General features: G+C 32.9%; 1 protein-coding gene across 1 annotated transcript in view; it reads right to left on the reverse strand.

Moving 5' to 3' along the window:
- PCDH15 (protocadherin related 15) overlaps positions 1–23,579 on the reverse strand; it is a 1,080,236-nt gene that overhangs the window by 83,769 nt on the left and 972,888 nt on the right. Inside the window, exon 27 of the mRNA XM_066242956.1 lies at positions 85–300. Within this exon, the coding sequence (XP_066099053.1) occupies positions 85–300 (216 nt within the window). The remainder of the gene's footprint in view (positions 1–84; positions 301–23,579) is intronic.

Consider the following 23,579-nt stretch of genomic DNA (forward strand, 5'->3'; position numbering starts at 1 on the left):
AATAAATTGAAAAGTCCTACCAGTTAAAAGCCCCCCCCCAACTAGTTTTACATGTACCACCGATCTGAAGATTTATCTACTTACAAGTACATCTGCTTTGCCACTTAGTCCCTTCCCATAGTCGTCAGTTGCAATGACTTGAAACTTGAAGTAGGACCTCCTCATGTTATGAAAGAGCATAGCAGTTTTGATAAGCCCTGTATATGTTTCCACCACGAAACCTTCTTTTCCTTCTTTGATTGGTGGTATTATGAGTCTGTATGCCATGGCACTATAATTGCCAGTGTCTTTATCAGTAGCCTAGGAGGGGGAAAAAAAAACAGGTTATAAATAATCAGGGGAAAAATGACCCTATTAAAGTGCGTATTTGTGTTTATAAGACTGATGTTCCTTGTGTAATGATAATAATAAAGGCTAAAAATTTTAGAAGGCTAAAAATTATTTTTCTGGATGTCGTTTAGTAGATTTATAGACTTTATGTCCACAGGGTGGAATAGTTGTCATTAGAATTATAACTCCTGAAATATGAAGAAAAGGGTGTAGACATTGACAGAATCCAGTCAATGAATCAAATAGTTTGAATGGCATGTCAAATGAGTTCAGCTCTGGGCTGTGACCCAAATGAACACAAGAATGGGATTCTTTGTCTTGTGTATAGTTATAGCATATGTTTGTGGGTTTTTTTTTTAATCTAACCTATTTCCTAAAAGGTAAAAAATAAAATGAGGAATGAAAATATTTCCAATGACAATAAAACAAATAAAAACATCAGAGCTTTTAACTAATAAACCCCGAGATGCATAAAGAGATTCCAGTTAATGCCATATCATAGAGAGGGTTAGAATATTAATTTACCTTTTTTTTTTCCATTGTCTTGTATACTGATTAACCAGATTTGTTCCTTGTGGTAGGTACTTACAATATACATGTTAAGGTTTCTTAACTTTTAGAATATTAAAAAGAAAAAATTTGCTTAAGATATGTTTTTGTGGGTTTGTGTTTGTGTGTGTTTAATAAAGCTGCAAGTGTAATATTAGGCTGCCCTATGGTTTCTATTTCAGGAAATTTTTCAGAATGCCAATTTGAGAATTATTTCATAATGAAATATTTAGAAGCAGAATGATTGATAATTTTAGTGAATTTATAGCAAATCTACATATAACCTATTCATTATACTAGATATGTGTGTGTTATGTTTTTATTATTATTTTATTATTTTGTTATTCTTATTTTAACCAATGATATGATTATTAAATATCATGTATCAAGCATTTATATATATATAATAGTGTAGTCCAATAAAATTTTCTGGAAATGCTTTATCTAAAGCAGTAGCCACTAGACATATATGACTATTGATACTTGATATAAGTCTAATATGACTAAAAAACAAATTTTATTTTGCTTAATTGTATTTAAATTCAAATAGTTAAAGGCTGCATAGTGAACGGTAAGTTGCGATAAATAATGACAATAATTGTAAGTAATATATATGTGTATTAAAGTACAACGTGAGCCTTTGATATATGTACTTAACTATTAAAACATTTCAGGATAACTATCTACCTGTTAGGGTAACTTAAACCACCAGATATTTCACTTCAGAATAAAATATTTCTTGAATTTTCTAAGAAGATAAAAATTTCAACTTTAGAATAAGGCAAGCTCTATCTATTTGCTCATCTCTTTACATGATGACAGAGTTTAGTTTTGGCATTAGAGGAATGGTAATTAGATTTTTTTTTTTTTTTTTTTTTTTTGTATTTTTCTGAAGCTAGAAACGACGAGGCAGTCAGACAGACTCCCGCATGCGCCCAACCGGGATCTACCCGGCACGCCCACCAGGGGGCGATGCTCTGCCCATCCGGGGCGTCGCTCTGTCGCAACTAGAGCCAGTCTAGCGCCTGAGGCGGAGGCCATGGAGCCATCCCCAGCGCCCGGGCAAATTTTGCTCCAATGGAGCCTTGGCTGTGGGAGGGGAAGAGAGAGACAGAGAGAAAGGAGAGGGGGAGGGGTGGAGAAGCAGATGGGCACTTCTCCTGTGTGCCCTGGCTGGGAATCGAACCTGGGACTTCCGTATGCCAGGCCAACGCTCTACCACTGAGCCAACCGGCCTGGGTGATAATTAGATTTTAACATTAGATCATATAATTACTTAAAGAAAATAACAAAGAAAAAATAAAAAATGATTTCTCTTTTTAAGCTTTGAAACCCAGAGATTATATTCATTTAACGAAACAGAATAAAAAATACAAAGCACATTCTCCATTAAAGCTAAAACCAAGAGTTTGAATCAACTAATAAAAGACATTTCTTTTACATACTATGAGCAAATTTAGGACTAATGACACCTCAATCAAAGACTTGGTTGAATATTATCTTTTAACTTATTATTAAAACTGGCCTTGACCCTGAAATAAACTTTTTATTGTTAATGCAAGCTTTATTGAGGTATAACAGACATGCAAAAATACACAAATCTTAAGTATACAACGCAATACAATTTTGCAAAATATACACATTGAAAAAAACAACATCACAAAATAAAACAACAGCATCCCAGAATGTCCTTCCGGCCCTTCTAGTCCTACCCAGCTCCCCAGGGCAGCCAATGCCCCGATTCCTAACAACTAGAATTAGTTATATCTAATTTTAAACTTTATACTGATGCAATCATAAATTATGTTCTGTTTTCTGACTTTTTGCACTCAAATTTGTGTTGTGCTATTCTAAACCTTTATATTTTATAATAGATCCTGTAACACAACAAACACATTTAGAAAAGAAAAGGTGGTTCCACTATAATCATTGTGATTGCTTGGTCCATTAAGCTTCTTTGCACAGTTCTTACTGATTAACTTCCAATTTAAATAAAAAAGTAATTTTAATTTACAGTACTGCTAACTTATTAAATTCTAATTACCACAAAGTAGCCATATTTTATCTTAATGACTAAGGTACTCTTTGCACATACTTTTCCTGAAATAAATATTTAATGCAAAGTTTGGATATGAAATTAATAATTAGAACTCAGAAATACTTATTTTCTTTTATTATACTTTGCACAACCTTCAGAGTGAATTGTTAGAAACTAGCTATATACAGTGTGTCCGTAAAGTCATGGTGCACTTTGGTCACAGGAAAGCAACAAAAGACAATAGAAATGTAAAATCTGCACCAAATAAAAGGAAAACTCTCCCAGTTTCACACCTATTCAGTGCAGTTCGATGTGGGCTCAAACACAGATTTTTTAGGGCTCCTTAGGTAACTATTCCGTATAGCCTCTATGGACTCGTCACTGACTGATGGCCTACCAGAACGAGGTTTCTCCACCAAACTGCTGGTTTCCTTCAACTGCTTATCCCACCGAGTAATGTTATTCCTATGTGGTGGCGCTTAGTTATAAACGCGCCGATATTCACGTTGCACTTTGGTCATGGATTCAAATTTAGCGAGCCACAGAACACACTGAACTTTCCTCTCGACTGGCATGGCCATGGGTTGCTCTGCTGTATACACGGTGTTACATCATCATCTGCGCATGTGCACATGCTGCCACATCATCCTACAGAAACTGGGAGGGTTTTCCTTTTATTTGGTGCAGATTTCACATTTCTATAGTCTTCTGTTGCTTTCCTGTGACCAGTCAAAAGTGCACCATGACTTAACAGACACACTGTATTTTTTAAATAATGTTTATTAGACCTTTTCATCAAAAACAGAAAACTCTACTGTCATGTCAGTATGTTAGTAATGACTCCACTTTAAATTCTTGTTTCTTTAAATGGGCTTGATCCTCTTTGGGATTTCAAGATCTCATTTCAGAATACCCTGATTGAGAATCATAGCCAGGATCATTAGCATTATTTCAAATTTTCCTGCTCCCTCCCAAGTATATATAGCAAAATATTAGTAAGTTAAACAGTGAATAATAAAAATTTCAATAAGTACCATCTTTATGAGCAATTTAAAGACTTTTTAAGATTAATGTTGAGTCTATTCAATTTTCAACAAAGACTTTAAGACTTAAGTCAGATGCGACTCTGATTAATGTTGGGTATATGCATTGCCCTCATACACAGTTAACAATAATTGTGTGTTCTTTTTATGAAATCAATTACAACATATGATGTATTTAAATACACACCAAATCACTGATAACAAAATTAAGAACAAAAGTTTAAATCTGATTCAAGATGTGAAAAAAACAAGTTTTAACACAGAATTCATTGTATTCATTTGTTTCCAACCCTTAATAATTTTAAATTATAATTTTTATTTGTTTATTTGCATTATATTCTGGAGATAGGTAGACTCAACAGCAGATGTAATGTGCAAAACATTAATTACTTAGAAGTTCATGTTTCCTTATAAACTGAGAAAATATTGGTCAACAAATATTATCTTTTAAACATTTTTAAAAATGTTTATTTTATTGATTTTAGAGAAAGGAAAAAAGAGACAGGAACACCAATCTGTTCTGGTGTGTGCCTGGACCAGAGATCTAATTGTCACACTTCGTGCTTTAGGACAATGTTCTAACCAACTGAAGTATCTGAGCAGGGGGAACAAATATTACTTTAATATATATTATGTAGCCAAGCAGTGTATGACTAGTAATTTTCTAAATGTTTACCGTCATATTAAAAAATTATAATATTTTCCCATATAATGACATCAATAAATATGGAAATTTAAGCACAAAATCAATTTAAATTCTTATTACTTCAGGCATACAAGATTATAACTTTTTAAAATGCATTAATCATTTTTTTTCCTTTACAGCTCAAGATGCATATACTTTACTCTCATATTATTGATAGATTTTCCTTTTCCAGCTCTTATTTCAGGTCACTTTTGAACCAATTTTTCAAAATCTCTTCTTCAAATGAAATTAATGCATTTATATACAGTATACATCTTACCATTCCTTGTTGATGAATATAATAAAGCTTTAGATAAATAGCTCACAATCTTCCTCCTCTACTTCAAAATTTTTTGGTATGAATTTCAATGTTTATGTACATGACACACTCAGCAACCCATTTCATCTGCTGATTTTTTTAAATTTTTTTATTTTTATTTTTTACAGAGACAGAGACTGAGTCAGAGAGAGGAATAGACAGGGACAGACAGACAGGAATGGAGAGAGATGAGAAGCATCAATCATTAGTTTTTCATTGTGTGTCGCAACACCTTAGTTGTTCATTGATTGCTTTCTCATATGTGCCTTGACCGCAGGCCTTCAGTAGACTGAGTAACCCCTTGCTGGAGCCAGCCACCTTGGGTTCAAGCTGGTGAGCTTTTTGCTCAAACCAGATGAGCCCGCGCTCAACCTGGCAACCTCTGGGTCTCAAACCTGGGTCCTCTGCATCCCAGTCCGACACTGTATCCACTGCGCCACTGCCTGGTCAGGCTCAGCAACCCATTTCAAATTATTCGTCATGAAAACTTAAATCAATCTTTAAATTTCCTCACTGTATCAATTCAATCTCATAGTTAAACTCTAGTTTTTTTGGTTTATGGAGATACAGTTCCTAAGGAAACAAACTGCCTAAAGAAGGATAAACTTTAATGTATAAATTTCTCACCACAACCTCTTATCACTTTCTTATTTAGTCAAGACAGTGTGTCTGTAAAGTCATGGTGAACTTTTGACCGGTCACAGGAAAGCAACAAAAGACGATATAAATGTGAAATCTGCACCAAATAAAAGGAAAACTCTCCCAGTTTTTCATACCTATTCAGTGCAGTTCGACATGGGCTCATAGACAGATATTTTAGGGCTCCTTAGGTAGCTATCCCGTATAGCCTCTATAGACTGATGGCCTATCAGAACGGGGTTTCTCCACCAAATTGCCGGTTTCCTTCAGCTGCTTATCCCACCGAGTAAAGTTATCCCTATGTGGTGGCGCTTCATTATAAACGTGCCCACATTCACACTGCACTTTGGTCACAGATTCGAATTTAGTGAGCCACAGAACACACTGAACTTTCCTCTATACCGTCCACATCTCGACTGGCATGGCCATGGGTTGCTCCGCTGTATACGCGGTGTTACATCATCATCTGCGCGTGCGCACATGCTGCCACATCATCCTATAGAAACTGGGAGGGTTTTCCTTTTATTTGGTGCAGATTTCACATTTCTATCGTCTTTTGTTGCTTTCCTGTGACCGGTCAAAAGTGCACCATGACTTTAAGGACATGCTGTATTCCAGATCCGTAAATATCTCTTTTTCTCTCATTAACTCAGGGCTTATGTTTCTTCCCTCTCTGTCACAGATTTTACAGACAGTTATACTGTTCTAACTTTTGCATTTGTTCTTTCACACCTGTGACTTCCTTTTCCTTTTTTAAAAAAATAATTACTGATTTTAGAAAGAGAGAAAAGGAGAGAGGGAGAGAGAAAAGGAGAGAGAGATAGACAGACAGAAACATTGATCTGTTTCTGTATGTGCGTATACTAAAGATCTAACCCAGAAACTCTACACTCCAGGATGATGGTTTAACCAACTGAGTTATCTAGACAGGATAGGAGTTCCTTTCCTTGAATCAATTAACCACCAAGTTACTCTTGGGTGGCTGAAAAGTGACTAAATAAATTAGCCAGGCAGACTAATGTTCTTATAAGTCCATCGTTTGTTTTCAACTGTGATTTTTGTTTCATGGAATATTTTTGCTATAAGTTTTCTATCTTATTGCAAAAGTTCACACATTTTTTTTCAATTCACTCATTTTTTTTAGAGCCTCCTCCAGAAATGAGGAAGCTATAATTAGCATTAGTGTTGAAGATATCAGTGTGAAGTATCTCAACTTCTCATTCTATAAATTTTAAAGTACCAGTATCTGCACTTATGGTCTTTCCTCAAAACTCAGGGGAGGTTACTGACCTTTCTCCCCCTTGGGATTGAAGGTACTTATGCCTTGATTTGAATATCTCCCATCTCTTCTTCATTTAATGTTTTATCACTTCTATTTATCTCTGTGCTTTCAAACCCAACAGATTATAAGATATCTATCTTTTTTTATTAAAATAAAACTAAACTCTTCTTTTACTCTATATTGACTTCTGACATTATATCTATAATTTTTTATCTACTTTTCAGAGTTTAGTTTTTCAGAAAAATTTTCTACAATCGTTACTTCTAATTCATTATTTCACAATTATCCCTTAACTATGGTTGGAATTCTATCATTATTATGCCATTTGATTCGTTAAAGTCAGTAACTGAGGTTGGGTTTTTGTTACATCATTTATTAGACCCGGACTCTTTAAACCACAAAGTACATTTGCATTATTTATATAATGTTATTGCTGATGCTATAAACTAACATCTATGGAACACTTACATTTTTCCAGGTGCTATGTAAATTCTTTTTAAAAAAATGTTATTGAATTATTGGAGTGACATTAGTTAATAAAATTATACAGGTTTCAGACACACAATTCTACAATATATCATCTGTATATTTCATTATGTGTTCACAACCCCAAGTCAAGTATCCTTTAATCACCATCTATCCCACTGTTTTAAAAACAGTTATGCTAGGGTTGCTCGCTTGCACTTTGTATGATTAGAGCATAAGTACACAGCAGAGCAATGTGTGTGTAGCCTATATAAGGCTAAATACAGGTACTTTACCTCAGATTGCTTGCCCACACTGCAAGAAGCCATTTTTCTGATTGCTTGCCTGCCGCTGCAAAAAGAAATTTTCCTCTGCCTGCTAGTTAGCCCCCGTTGTAAGAATCTATTATATAATAAGCAGGATGGCCCAATGCTTTCTGGTTGCACATTTCCTCTACTGTCTGCCCAAATCCAAAGTGAATCTGCCTGGCCTCGGCTTCCAGAATTACATAAGGAAACCTGTATTTAATAAAACAGAGTGTATAACTTCTCAAAAATACTAAGCACACTTGGGGTTAAAAAAAATCCATCCAAAAAAAAAATTTTAAAAGAAGAGAAATAGGAATATAGGAAAAATCAAATGCAATATAATGTATTTCCACATGTATAAGACCCCTTTTCGAAGAATTTGGGGTCTAAGAACTGGGTGCGTCTTATACAGTGGTTGTAGTTTCTTTACTTCCATTTCCTGCTTTTTTGCACTTGTTTTTGCACTTTGTCATCAGACACAGATGAGGACAGGCTGATGGATAGGAGTTTTGACAGTGATGAGGAGTTGTATGAATTTTATGATGAATAAAACTTGAGTTCAATAACTTTCTGTAATATTTTTTTTTCAAAATTCAAGCCCCAAATTTAAGGTGCATCTTATACATGGGAGTGTCTTATACATGGGGAAATATGGTAATCACAACAAATATAATTCAATCTTTTAAACAAGGTTAATCAAACTGGATAGGATACACCTACTTTACTGTATAATATATCAATCCTAAAAGAAGCAAAGTGATTAAAAAATGTTAGTCAAACTCATTGATGTTTTAATTTAGAACTCTTTATTTCCAGGTAGAATTTTGCTTGTTTTTTTTTTTGGGGGGGGGTGGAAGTGGGAAAGAACTAATATTTAAAAATTTTAGCTATATTAGAATTTAGATCTGATATGTTCTGTGTAAGAAGAACCAATTTGAAAAAAAAGCTATTTGCTAAAAATGTCATTAATTAACTTCTGCATGAATAAAGCAAGACAGCAACATGGTATTTAAAAAAATAAATTATTATAAATATAACCTACATTTATTCCTTAAGAATTGGATAAAATTTATAGAGACAGTATGAAGTGAAAAATAATAATTATAAATCTAGTCTATCAATTGTTAGATAGTAATAAGGGGACAGCTAACAAGCATGGTTAATTAATGCCTAAAAATTAAAACTGATGAATAATGGAAAACTCTGAGTAAATAAAATTCTCTAAACAATCAATGTCATTTTACTTATTCCATCAACTTCTTTATAATAAAACATTTATAATGGGTTCCTGACAGTCATTATTATCTGAAAGTGCTGACCCTGAAAGCTTTGATTCATTGACTTTTGTGAAGTTCTCTTAGTGAGCAAAATCAGCAAAGTTACATCTAGAGTTGTTTTAAAAGAAGGAAAGTCAGAAATGAATATCATAATTATACTTGCTGTAATTATATTTTGAAATAAAAGCTAAGACGCAGGAAACCACTTACACATTTCTAAGACTTCATTTGGAAATTCTAATGCACACAGGTGTCCAACATTAAGAGAAAATCACCAAATAATTGCTTCTATTATACAGGGGAGTAGGTGAACCCATTAATTTTCTAACAGCCTACATAACTGTTCTCCTCTGTTGCATAAATGAATACTATGGATGCAGAAATATTGGTGGAACAATGAATGATATCCTAAGAACTTTCAAAACCCATTAAAGTCCAATAATGTTAACTTTAACTTTAGCTTCTCAATTAGATCCCATGCTAACATTTAACAGCACTAAAGGTTCACTTGTCCTTGCAATACAGTGTGGGCAAAAGTAGGTTTACAGTTATAATAGAAATACAGCGTGTCCGTAAAGTCATGGTGCACTTTTGATCGGTCACAGGAAAGCAACAAAAGACGATAGAAATGTGAAATCTACACCAAATAAAAGGAAAACCCTCCCAGTTTTATACCTATTCAGTGCATTTCGATGTGGGCTCACACACAGATTTTTTAGGGCTCCTTAGGTAGCTATCCCGTATAGCTTTTACAGACTCGTCACTGACTGATGGCCTACCAGAATGGGGTTTCTCCACCAAACTGCCAGTTTCCTTCAACTGCTTATCCCACTGAATAATGTTATTCCTATGTGGTGGCACTTCGTTATAAATGCGCCCACATTCACGTTGCACTTTGGTCACAGATTTGTATTTAGCAAGCCACAGAACAAACTGAACTTTCCTCTGTACCATCCACATCTCGACTGGCATGGCCGTGGACTGCTCTGCTGTACACACGGTGTTACATCATCATCTGCACATGCGCACATGCTGCCACATCATCCTACAGAAACTAGGAGGGTTTTCCTTTTATTTGGTGCAGATTTCACATTTCTATCATCTTTTTTTTTTTTTTTGTACTTTTTCTGAAGCTGGAAATGGGGAGAGACAGTCAGACAGACTCCCGCATGCGCCCGACCGGGATCCACCCGGCACGCCCACCAGGGGCAACACTCTGCCCACCAGGGGGCGATGCTCTGCCCCTCCGGGGCGTCACTCTGCCGCGACCAGAGCCACTCTTGTGCCTGGGGCAGAGGCCAAGGAGGCATCCCCAGCGCCCAGACCATCTTCGCTCCAATGGAGCCTTGGCTGCGGGAGGGGAAGAGAGAGACAGAGAGGAAGGAGGGGGTGGGGGTGGAGAAGCAAATGGGCGCTTCTCCTATGTGCCCTGGCCGGGAATCGAACCCGGGTCCTCCGCACGCCAGGCCGACTCTCTACCGCTGAGCCAACCGGCCAGGGCTCTATCATCTTTTTTTGCTTTCCTGTGACTGGTCAAAAGTGCACCATGACTTTATGGACACACTGTACATAATACAAGTTATTTATTATTGAATAATAATTATAAAAGTGTAAACTCTGTACTCAAAACTATAAACCTACTTTTGCCCATCCCTGTATAGTGAAAATATTTTAGAATGTTGGAGTGAAAATACTGAAATCTCGTATCTTTACTGACTAATGTCAGTATGTTGAGCTGTGCTTGCAAGAGGCAAAAAGAACAGAGGTTTTGCTTCTTCAACTACTTTAGCTGGCTCTTGTGCTTTTAGCAACTACAAAGAAACCTTCATGTGAAAACCCTTAAAGACAATATGTCCAATACATGATAAAATATAAATAGGAAAACTAGAGGTAGATTGTCTATTTATAAGATGTCAAGACTGCAAAAACAAAAAAGAGAGGAAAGAGGCAGTTAAATAAGAAAGCTTAGTGTTTGATTTTTTACATAAAATATAAAAAGTATTACTGTAAATTATTAACAATTCTTTACTTCAATGTGTTCATATTTGTATAATTAAAGTTAGATATAATTAAAAATATTCTTTTCTAATTGAATTTATTAAGGTCACCTACTTAACACACTTTTACAACACATCTCTGTACATTGTACTGAGAAATATTCTAATAAGCACAATACACTTTGGTATGTAGAAATAGCAATTTAATAACTGTATATAGTGGCATGTGACATAGTTTGAATTACAGAGAGTTTTCCAGGGGTTTTATTATTATTTAATTATAGTTAGAATTTTTCAAGATTAGGAAGTAATTAAAATTCAGTTTAATCTTAATTTAGAGGGATGTCAAATATACTGCTCATAAAAATTAGGGGATATTTAAAAAATGAATATGAAGCGATAAAATATCCCCTCATTTTATGAGCAGTATATTATAATATTTATTTGGAAATTAAGGAAAGAAAATGAGCCCTGGCCTGTTGGCTCAGTGGTAGAGCATCCGCTCAGCATGTAGAAGTCCCAGGTTCAATTCCCGGTCAGGGCACACAGGAGAAGCGACCATCTGCTTCCCCACCCTTACACCTCTTCCTTCTCCCTCTCCTTTCTATCTATCTCTTCCTTTCCTGATGCCATGGCTTAGTTGAAGCAAGTTGGCCCAGGTGCTGCGGATGGCTCCATGGCCTCACCTCAGCACTAACATAGCTCAGTTACCGAGCAACAGAGCAACAGCCCCAGATGGGCAGAGCATCTCCCCATAGGGGGCTTGCTGGGTGGATTCCAGTTGGGGTGCATGTGGGAGTCTATCTCTTTGCCTCTTGATTTTCACTTAAGAAACATAAAGAAAATAGTTTTTTTAAAGAAAATGAGCTAAAAAAATGTTTCTTTTATTAATTTTAAATTATACACAGAAATATTCTCTATTACAGAAGGTGTGAGAATACAAAATAAGAAAGACTTGAATTTAAGCAATAATTGAAGCATTTTTAGTTAATTTTTCTTTCCTTGCAAAATATTTTAGAAAATAAATATCTCAAAAAATAAGTTTGTTCTTTTTCTTATTTTTGCTAATATAATGACTAATCATATACTTCCTCCATGATGCTTTAAAATAAACCCCTAAATTATTAGTTCTAACTTTTCATTCTTGTAGAAAAGATGTAAATCTATTCAATACACATAGCAATTAAAGAAAACTCATGTGTAATTTGAGCCCTCTATTTGAAGAGGAAATTAATTTTTGATTTGTACAAGCTTATTTATTATTAAAATGTTAAGAACTTTACACTTTGCAATAATTTTGTAGTTATAAATCCTAAATCCTTCAGCTTTGGAGCAAATTAAATGACTTTTTTTTATTTTTAACTTTCTTGTTATCAGTTATGTTACATTCAATAATACAAACAAAATTTCGTTTTTTGTTTTGTTTTATTTTAGTCTGCCACCCTTTTGTCCCTTTTCTGGTCACCATACTTGTTCCTCCTTTTGTATTCTCTTTGTCTGTTAAGTGTGTCACCACCTATGGAGTGAACTGAACTAAAAATCTCAGTACCCTCTTCAACTGCTTTATCTCAGTTTTTGTTCCCTATTTCCAGTCCATCAGCAAGCCTTCTGTACTCTACTTCTGCAATATTTCCCAGTGCAGTGACTATCTATCAAGTTGATGATGCCCAACTTTAGGCTTTCATCTCTCTCTCTCTCTTTGTGTACTCCAGCAATTGCTTAAAAATGACTGATAGCTCCTTTCTGCCAAAAGATGAATGTTAAAAGAAGTCCATTAATTATTCTCAATGTGATCCCAGTTTACCATTCCAACTTCTTGTCCTACATTTATTTTGTTTTTATATCCCCAAACCACTTTAGCTAGTTTTCTTTTCCTGAAAAAATCTAGGAGGATCTTGCATAATTCCCATCCTTTGCACTCGTAAATTTTCCTACCTAAAATGTTTCTTGTCTGCTGGCCAAATTATGTTCACCTGAAATATACCATAGCACACATAAACAAACACACACACACACACACACATTCTTTCTTTCTCTTTCTGAATGTATATAATATTAAATCAAGCAATCAATCATCAATTTAAATGACTAATTTTGAAGGCTCTCCTGACTCCCCTAGGGAGTGCTGCTTCCATTGCATGTTTTCAGTGGCATATTTCATTTTTTTTTGGTTATAGCATTTATCATGACATATTATAATATTTATGTGTCTCCATCACACACATATTTTTTCTTTTTTATGTTTTTACTATAGTATCATGCCCAATAAGTGGTCTAATAATGTTTAGTTTAAATGTCAGTAGAAGAAATATTACTGATCAATATTTAGAAGTGACAAATGTGAGATCAATTTTACTACTTATTAGCTATATGAGCTTGGGCAAATAACTCTTTAAGGCTTAGTTCTTATCTATAAATTGAGAAAAATAGGACATGCTGAATAGGATGACTGGGAATATTCACTGAGGTGTAAAATGCTGAGCTTGGCACAAAATAAACAATCAAGATTAGTTATTGTTGTGACTATACTGTTGTCATCTTTTCTGTGAGTATTTTGTCCTTGTCTAATCTTCTTCAATTCTTATCATGTATTGCATATTTCATAACACTTATCACTTTCAATGTTTTATACTTAACTGTAAATTGATTGAGAGCAAGACCATTTTCTAATTTATCTTTGTGTTTCATAACCCTCAAGGACCATTCCAGAACGTGAAATGTAACTAGCAAATATTTATTGAAACAATCTGCCATTGAGAAAAACATTTATTGATGTCTTTTTAATGAAAGCTATATTTTTTACTTATAGCAAAGCAAAAGTACCTAACTAGGAATTTTTATTCTTATATAATTATAATAAGATGCTTATCAGAGATTAAACCTATTGTTTTTGAAATGTTTTACTAAGAAAGTGCTAAGAAAAAAAATCAAATAGTTATTCTGAATACTACATATAACAAAGAATGCACAGTTTATAATTAACACATATTTTAAAATAATATGGTTATAGATTTAACCCATGGCCCAAAACTTAAAACAGAGAAGACAACTTTATTTTAATATATTTAACTAAACAGTTTATTTGATCAGGAATAAAAGACTTAATATTTTTAAGAACACAAGGTTTACAAACAAGTTAATTTTATAATCATTTTAAATTTTAATTATTCTTAATTTTTTATCTTTTGGTTTTTTTTTCTCACTTGGTTTCTAAATTGACTAGTAAAACTTATTTTAAAAATTAAATTTAAGTAGGATACATAGCATATTTTGGGTTTTGTTTTTTTGTGGGTTTTTTTGACAGAGAAAGGTAGAGTCAGAGAGAGGTTCAGATAGGGACAAACAGGAAGGGAGAGAGATGAAAGCATCAATACTTCATTGCAGAATCTTAGTTGTTCATTGATTGCTTGTTCATTGATTGCTTTCTCATATATGCTTTAACTGGGGGGCTACAGCAGAGCAAGTGACCCCTTGCTCAAGCCAGCAACCATGGGCCCAAGGCAGCAGCCATGGAGTGATGTCTATGATCCCGTGCTCAAGCTAGTGACACTGCTCAAGCTGGTGAGTCTGCACTAAAGCCGGTGACCTTGGGGTTTCAGATGTGGATCCTCCACGCCCTAATCCAATGCTCTAATCATTGCACCACCACCTGGTCAGGCAGCATGGTTTTTTTTTAATCCCCTTGAACATAAAGTTTTCAAAAACTTAACACTTGTTCCCATTATTAGGATATTTTACATAGTGTTTCTTTTCTTTGTTGATAAATTTGTACCACTTAGCTACATAAGTGATTTGAACATCCTCATATATATTTTTACAATATTAAAATAAATATAATGTTAAAAGATAAACAATTGCATTTTTTATTATTGCAAAGTAAAGAATATATAAGAAGCCCACTTAAACTTAACTTTCTAAGTTTACTAAAAAATAAGGGGAAATGGATAAATAAGAATTTGAAAATTAAAACCAAATGTTAAATTCCCTTTGCAGTCTCTCTGACAAAGTTTTATTGCATATCTAATAGAATATTTAAAAGCACAAACAAAAAGCTTTGCTACAAAATAAAAACTAAACTTTTATCAAAGCTTTATAAAAGAAGAGAGTATGTGAAAGAAAAATAAAATGCTATTTACAAACCTTTTACTTTGGAAAATAAGTTGAGAACTTTTAAACCGTGTTGAATATAAAGAGCTACAATAAAACTGATGATCACCAAGAGAAAAGCCTTTAGTATTGTTAAAATGACACTAATTGAAAAGAACTCTGTATTTACAGGTTGGAATGGTACTATTTGTACATGGGACAATAAAATCTGTCTCCTTGAATATACCTTTTAATATAAAACCACATTTAACAATAAAGTTGCTCTCTGCAATGTCTTTCATGTAAATTGGTGGTGTTTTAGAACTCTTTTTCTCTGCTCTTTCTCTCTTGCTGTCTCTTCCTAGTGTAGGCTGGTGTGTGTATGTATACTCACACGCTAAAATATATTATTTATATTTTATAACAGTGTATTTTATGTCAATATGCATTATCTATGTAGTTTACTTAAGAAGACATAACTGTAATATTTAAATAAAATTCTTGTGAAATATTATTTTGTTGGATAAAATTCTAAAAATAATGAGCCTCAAAACATTATGCAATAAAACAGTGGCCAATATTACAATTCCATCTTGAGATGTTATGGAAAAATATTAGTATTCTCAATATTTTTATTTTTTGAGAACCATGGATAAAATGATAATTTATGATCTATATTTGCAAAATAATTAAAATGTTTTTATGTTCCCTTTCAAAGATTTCTAAATAAGTTCCATCTAATTATTATTGTTCTGTGTTATTTGTAAAGATGAAAAGTTGTAACAACTTAAATAGCCATTAGTCCCTTTTTCTAATCATTTATTGAGAAATGATTGATATACATCTCTGTACAAGATTAAGACATACATATGGATGGTTTGATTTACAAGTGTTGTGAAATAATTAATGTAATAGGTTCAGCCAAGTCTTGTATAATGTTTTTATTACAATTTGCTTATTATATAAATATCAGAATTTATAAATTAACAAACTACAATTATATCTATTTATAGTCATTATTAATATATATTATATATATTTTATATTTATAATGTATATACAGAGCATATATCTACATTTTTGTAACCAGTATTATATCATTTTTATGGCTTCATAACTTACTATTATCCATTCTAAAGTAGTCATTGAACTTTTTCTCTTTCAAAAAAATACACAATACTAAGAACAGAATTTAAAAATTGTAATAATCAAGTAGAATTATTTTTAAAAGTAGATTTATTTATTTTTTTACAGGGACAGAGAGAGAGTCAGAGAGAGGGATAGATAGGGACAGACAGACAGGAATGAAGAGAGATGAGAAGCATCAATTATCAGTTTTTCATCGTGACACCTTGGTTGTTCATTGATTGCTTTCTCATATGTGCCTTGACTGAGGGCCTTCAGCAGACCGAATAACCCCTTGCTTGAGCCAGCAACCTTGGGTTCAAGCTGGTGAGCTTTTTTTTTTTTTTTTTTCCTCAAGCCAGATGAGCCTGCGCTCAAGCTGGTGACTTCTGGGTCTCAAACCTGGGTCCTCCGCATCCCAGTCTGACACTCTATCTACTGCGCCACCGCCTGGTCAGACTAAAAGTAGATATTTTTTAAATGATATATAAAATATAAATTTTAATAAAACCACCTCACAGAATGCTAAAATTTCCAAAGATTGATAATATTTATATTTAATAAAATTGTATGTGTTTGTTTTGGGTAAAAAATAGCATTGGCAAACCTGTCTGTAACCTAATCGCCTTTCTTTGGCCAAACTGTTCTAATCTACAGATTTCTTTAGCCAGTAAAAAACTGGTATTTGCAAAGATCAAGATGATCCAATGTAGGTTGCTTGCCAGCACTAAGAATATATAGATAGGAGATAATAAATAGAAAATTAGGTTCAAGAAAGATTTGAAAAAAATAAGAGATACTCTGAGTTTGTACACAAGATCTTGCATTGCACTAAACACTTTATGAACAGAGTATCATTTACTTTTCTTAACTCTGGTAGGTAGAAGGAACAAAAGTCAATTCTATAGATGTCATTCCCGAACCACAGAAGACTCAGTAAAGGAGCCCATATCACACAGTTACAGAGCAGACTCTATAACCTTTGGCTCCAAAGCCCATGCAGAATTTTCCAATAAACTGATTGTACCAAGAAGAATGTAGTGTGCTAATGATAATTTCCAGGTTTTTTGGTTCAGCGGAGATGACAATAGTATTGAATTGATAGACTTTATTAAAAACTGCTATTTAATATTTGTTTTTATCTTTTTGTTTTGCAGATATTATCAGCGTTCAGTAAAGATTAAATTAAGACAAATAGCTTGATTTTACATTTTTCTTTTAGGACAAAGCAGAAAAAAACACTGGCAAGATATAAAATTGTTTATATCCTTATCTTAGTGGTGCTATTTCATTAAATGACATGTTGAAAGTGAATTCAGTGTTTGAATTGGATTTAGTGCTAATCAAGCCCTTATAAATGTAGTTGAGATTACACATTTTCATTGTGCTCTTTTTTTTCTCATTAGTTATCACTATTTTCTTTATTATTAATAACATTACATAAAATTAGTATGCTCAGGTGGTGCCAGGAAAGATTATATGTCATGCTGTGATTAATTAAAGCCAGAGAAAGAATGGCTTCATTTTTCAACTTTTTTAACAGATAATTCCTTTTATTATCTTAAAAGATAAATTTTCTGTTGCTCAGAACTGTCTATTAATACCTTTTCTTTGAAAAACAGCATTTCATTTTTTGACCCTACCTATCTGCAAGGGAAAATTTAAGGAGTCTTGTTTACATTCTAAAATTGCTGGCTATTTTGGCCCTGGCTGGTTGGCTCAGTGGATAAACGTCTACTTGGCATATAATAGATGTCCCAGATTCGAATCCCAGGCAGGGCACACAGGAAAAGGGACCATCTACTTCTATTCACCTCCCTCTCTCCCTTCTCTCCCTCTTCCTTTCCCACAGCCAGTGGCTTAGTTGGTTTGAGTGTCAGCCCTAGGCACTAAGGATAGGTTGGTTGATTCCAGCATCCACCCTGGACGGATGGGGTGGGGGGATGCTGGGTGGATCCTGGTCGGGGTGTATGCAGTAGCCTGTCCATTATCTCCCCTCCTCTCACTTAAAAATAAAAACTGCTGGCTTTATTTATAAATACTTTTAGTACAACTTGTTCTGAGAAAGCCTATTTAAGAAATTTTACTGAATGTTGATTATTTAAAAATTTTTCCTCAGACATACATAATTACTAGAAGATAACTTCATTCAGTTTTATTATTTACTATGTTATGGTGTGATAAATATGCAAAAGCCCAATATTCCTTTTTTCAAAAAATATTCTTTTTAAAAATGTTTTCTGGATAAGTTGATACTGGTACTACTTGAAAGATAAAATTTCTCCTACCTATGTTATTGGGGTTTGTTTCTCAGAACTTCACATCTATGTATAGGGAGACTTTTTTTTTTCTTAAATTTGTTATAGCTTTCTGAAAGAAAAATTTCAAGCCGTCATAATTATTTGCAGAAAAAATATGTACAAAAATACTAATAACAGTGTTAAGATAATACCATTCATTTAAAACATATAAATGTATCTCATACATATTAATGAGATCATAGCTGATATAAGAGAACTATTTCATTTAAAATACACAAGTTGAAATAATACTGATCATTTCTCAGTGGAATAATACTTTAGTTAAAAGAATACACACAAGTGTATGTGAAAGAGAATTTGCCTAGTCATTACATAATGGAATAAACTTTTCTTATATTAACTTTTTTATAAAATATTTCTTGTGTTTTCTTATAAACTAAAGTTCTTATTTTTCCATTAAAGATAAAAGTTGATATTTTATAGTTGATGTTACAAGTGAATTTTAAAAAGATAGGTCCACTCTATGGTTTCAAGGGCAATATCTGAACATTCAATAGAATTGTGTATTAAATAATGTATATGCACTTTGCATGCTGAATTAAAAACATTTTCAGTCTGAAATTACTATTATCTTATGGATAAAAAGAACTATTGAGATAAAAATAACTAACAATGCCTATGAACATTTACTTAAAGACTTCAGGGAGCTAGGCACTGAGCTCAGTGCTCCTCATGTATTTTTTTTTCAATTTATATTCATAAGAACTTCATTAGATAATACTGTCATCACTTGTAGGCATGATGCTTACAGAATTTAAGAAACTTGTCCGAGGTGCCCTTGCCCAGTAGTGGTTAAAACTAAAATACTAGGTTTGTCTTCATCGTTATGTTTTTGGGAAAGAGATAGATATAGATTTAAATATTACAACTTTGTTTTTATGGTCTCTATGTTTTGTATTTTAATATTATTTTTCACATTCTTGGGATTTGGCACATTTATAACATCTGATGAAACTTTAATCAATATTGACTTAAATGAAAAGTTCTTAGTGATTTCTATTGACAGAAGAAGCAAGAGCTACCATTCATTTCCTGCCTACAAATGAATCTTTTTTTTTTTTTTTCCACCTTTGGTCCCAGCCTCATCTCACACTCTAATTTTTGCTCTAACCCACAAAGGGCCTCTCCCTCAAAGGTGATTGTCTCAGTATCACCTGGCCTTGCACTGTTCAAATATTAGTCTTGAAGTGAGTGTGTTCTAAGCTCTTCCTCAGGGCTTTCTGGGACTAAAAGGCACACTGTTCTCCTGTGATGTCTGTCTTCTGCTCAGTGCCTAAATCCTTCTTCCACCTGGCTCTTCTAAGACTTTAATCTGTTCTCTTCCATTCTGTGCCTTATGGATGCCCTACAGCATAAAACTGTAGAAAGGCCTCTGTCTATGCTCATGTGTCCTGCAAAGGACTAATCAATCTGTTTCTGACCTGTAAACATGATGACAGTATTTTCAGGTCAAAACCTCATCATTCTGACTTTGAATTCTGGATTCTGAAAGCAAGAACTCAATAAACCCATGTGTTTGTTCATCTTAATGTGTACTTCTTCACCAACCTCATCTTACTGTCAACTCTTAGTCACTGCAACCAAGAATATAGGGCTTTATTTTCCAAAAACATGTTTTCTTACTAGAAATCATTAAAAAAAAAACAACTATGTGGCATGGTTTCATGAAGCATTAAAAATAGATAGATAATTGCTTAATATTAATTGAACAGAAAACTAACAGAAAAATCGGAACACCTCCATTTTAGACAGAATTATTTTATTATATTTTCTAAGAAAAATAGCTTAAAATCACCAGAAATTTGAACAATCTTCCTTTTGTTCTATGTGTTTAGAAACCAATGAACATTTTTTTTAATTTTTTTAAAATTTTTATTTATTTATTCATTTTCGAGAGGAGAGGTAGAGACAGAGAGAGAGAAGGGGGGAGGAGCTGGAAGCATCAACTCCCATATGTGCCTTGACCAGGCACGCCCAGGGTTTCGAACTGGCGACCTCAGCATTTCTAGGTCGACGCTTTATCCACTGCGCCACCACAGGTCAGGCACCAATGAAGATTTTTAAAATTTTATTTCTATTTTCAAATTATATCTCTGGAGGTAACTAGCATCTAGATCAAGGATCAGTCTCCTCTCCCAAATGACAACTATTTTGATTGGATTAGGATTTTCTGTTTTTGTTTTTGAACTTTATATAAATAAACAGAAAATTTGTATTTTTTTCTAAATTTATTTGATCACATTATATTTATAAATTCCATTTATGTCATTGCACGTAGCAATAATATATTCATTTTCATTGTTCTACAGTATTCCACTGTACACATATACTACAATTAATGTATTCTATGTACTGTTGATGAACAGTTAGGCTGTTTTTAGCTTTTTTAAAAATTATAAATAGTGTTCCTGTCTATAAATAGTGGATTTTTTATATATATTTTTCATGAGCATATGAGTATATTTCTGTTGGATAAATACTTATGAGTAAATATTTTGTGTAAGGGGATATGCTTGTGTTCATACTTAATAGATGATGTCAAACTGTTTCCCAAGAGGTTACATGTATTTATATCCCATCAGAAATATCTGAGACCTCTAGCAGTTTCAAATTTTATTTTATCTGTCTTTTAAAATATTAGCCCTTCTGGTGATTTCTTCTCATTTATATATTTTTCAATTCCCTAGAAGTTAATAAAATAAAATGCCTATTTTTATAGTTTTGCTCATTTTTATATCCTCCTTGTGATGAATCTCTTTCAGTTTTATTCCTAACATTTTATCTTGGACTTTCTTTCACATGTGAATTTATTAGAGTTCTTTATGTACTGGTAAGAGCTTTTATATTAGGTTGTAATATATCTTGGGGTCTATTGGCTTCAAGTGGTAATAAAGTATTTCAAATTACTATGAACCTCATTGATTTTGTCTTTTTTAGATTACTCAGACAATAAGGGCCATGACTATCTAGAAAAAAAAATCTGGTAACAAATAAAACAAAATATATAGAAAAGTAATATAAGTTTACAAAAACTAGCGTAGATACCACATCAAGTTTCAGGATCTATTTAATGGAGAGCTCTAGTTTATTGTTTTATTATTCCTGTTTATTAGAACATATTTTTGTAAGTTCAGACATTCCTGTGTTTGTTTTGACAAAATTTTAAAATATTTTTGGAATTCTCAGATGTATAGTGACTTATGAACTAACCAATATAAATTATATTTTCACTATGTACATAATATGGATTCATACTTCCTGGTTTTCATTAACATAAATTAATTAGAACTAATAAGAATAGTATCCCATTGTTTATGAATTAAATTATTTGGAATTAAATGTTCTTCATAATACATTTTAAAACAATATAGTACTTTATTCTTTATATTGGCAATATTAATAGCAGTTAAAAATTAAAATATACTTAACAAAGTATGAATAAAACTGTTTCTGTAAGCTCACTTAAATCATTTTTGCTTAAGATTGGTATTATAAGTCTCCTGTGTTGGTTTAATTCAAAATAAAGTTAAATGGATGTTTAAAAAAATTACAGGACAATTTCATACAAAAGTAATTCTTATTTGCTTGAATTATCTTTGGAATTGTGTCTTTCAGTGCAGTCCTCAATTTCACAATAATTCTCGAATTTTAAACTAAATGTCAATATTCTAGACAGATTTCTACCAGATAATGAAAGATACAGTCAGTGAGATTTAATATAAGAAAGTACACACAATCTTCACTGCTCTACACCATATAAAATCTCTCACAAGAAAATGCAAGCTTAATTTAAAAGATAATATTCCACATTTATGCTCTGGATTCTTAGACAATCATCTGAAAAGTACGCAAGCATTAAATAAACTTCTAATCTCAGGAAAGTGTGATCAGACTTTGAAGTGTATGAGCCACCAATAAATTTTTAAAAGACAAAATTATTTTGGCCATTCACTAAATAAGCTATTTTTTTCTGTGTCATGTCCAGTGGCTTAAAACCTATAAAAAGTCCTTAAAATTTCTATTTTAAAGAATATTTCCACTTATGTGAGCCACTGTTTATTTATTTTTAAGGACTTGGACGTTCTTAACTGACCAAACATACATAGACTAAAAAAAATAGTTCCATGTCTATTTTAAGCAGTAAAAATTAAGGCATTATTAATTAAATTGCATTCATACCCACAAGTGCAAATTGAATTACTACTATGTGGATGACATGGTTTTAGCTCTCCCTACTGTGAAAATTAGAAGACTGATTTGTGTAGAAAAGGGGAAGATGAAAAGGAATAAAATAAATATGCAGAATTATTTTTTCTGAACACTTCATGTATGCGTATATAAATAGACTTGGTCTTGTCCATTCGTATTAATAGCAAAAAACAAACAAACAAAAAAACCCTTTAACTTTGTACTTCTTCAGATCAATAAAAACAAGTGTTATATAACAGAAACTGGTGATACTTCACAGGTTCTTGGCTTGTAAAGGAAGAAAGAGTAGGCTTAAAATGCTTAGAATCTAAGAAACAGAGAATTTAGTAATCATCTGTTTACACATACTCCACAGAATAGATTTGAAGTTTCCCAAAAATATATAAGATATAATAATGTGAAAATAGTTAAAGGGAAAGAAGGCATAGACTAAAATGGAAACCCGAGAGAAAATAATCATGCTATACTTGTATTGCAGCAATTACTAAAATGCTAAAGATGACTTTGAGCTTCAGCAGACCCAAGGGAAAACATTATTAAATACAATACAGTCTGCAACCCTATAACAAAAATAAAGCATTCATCAGAAAACATTTCTTTTCTTGATATTTGCTTTCTCCAGTGGGGTTAAATAAATAGAAAACTATGACAGGTACATAACATTCATAAAGATAGCTTCAAATTTAAGTTTCTAATTTTGACAAGAAGGGAAATTTCAGGGGAAATGATGGGTCAATTTCCTCTTAATGTTGTAATCTAGCCCAAGAGAGTTTAATGAAAAGGGTATTTTATTTATATGAAAATCAATAATTCATTCAAGTATTACAAGGAAAGTCTTGATTAAACAGGTTAAAAGATGTGGCTATGTGTTAAAACAAATGAACAAATAAAATTTTAAATGAATAC

This window comes from Saccopteryx bilineata, chromosome 9 (genome assembly GCF_036850765.1).
Source record: "Saccopteryx bilineata isolate mSacBil1 chromosome 9, mSacBil1_pri_phased_curated, whole genome shotgun sequence".
Lineage (NCBI taxonomy): Eukaryota > Metazoa > Chordata > Mammalia > Chiroptera > Emballonuridae > Saccopteryx > Saccopteryx bilineata.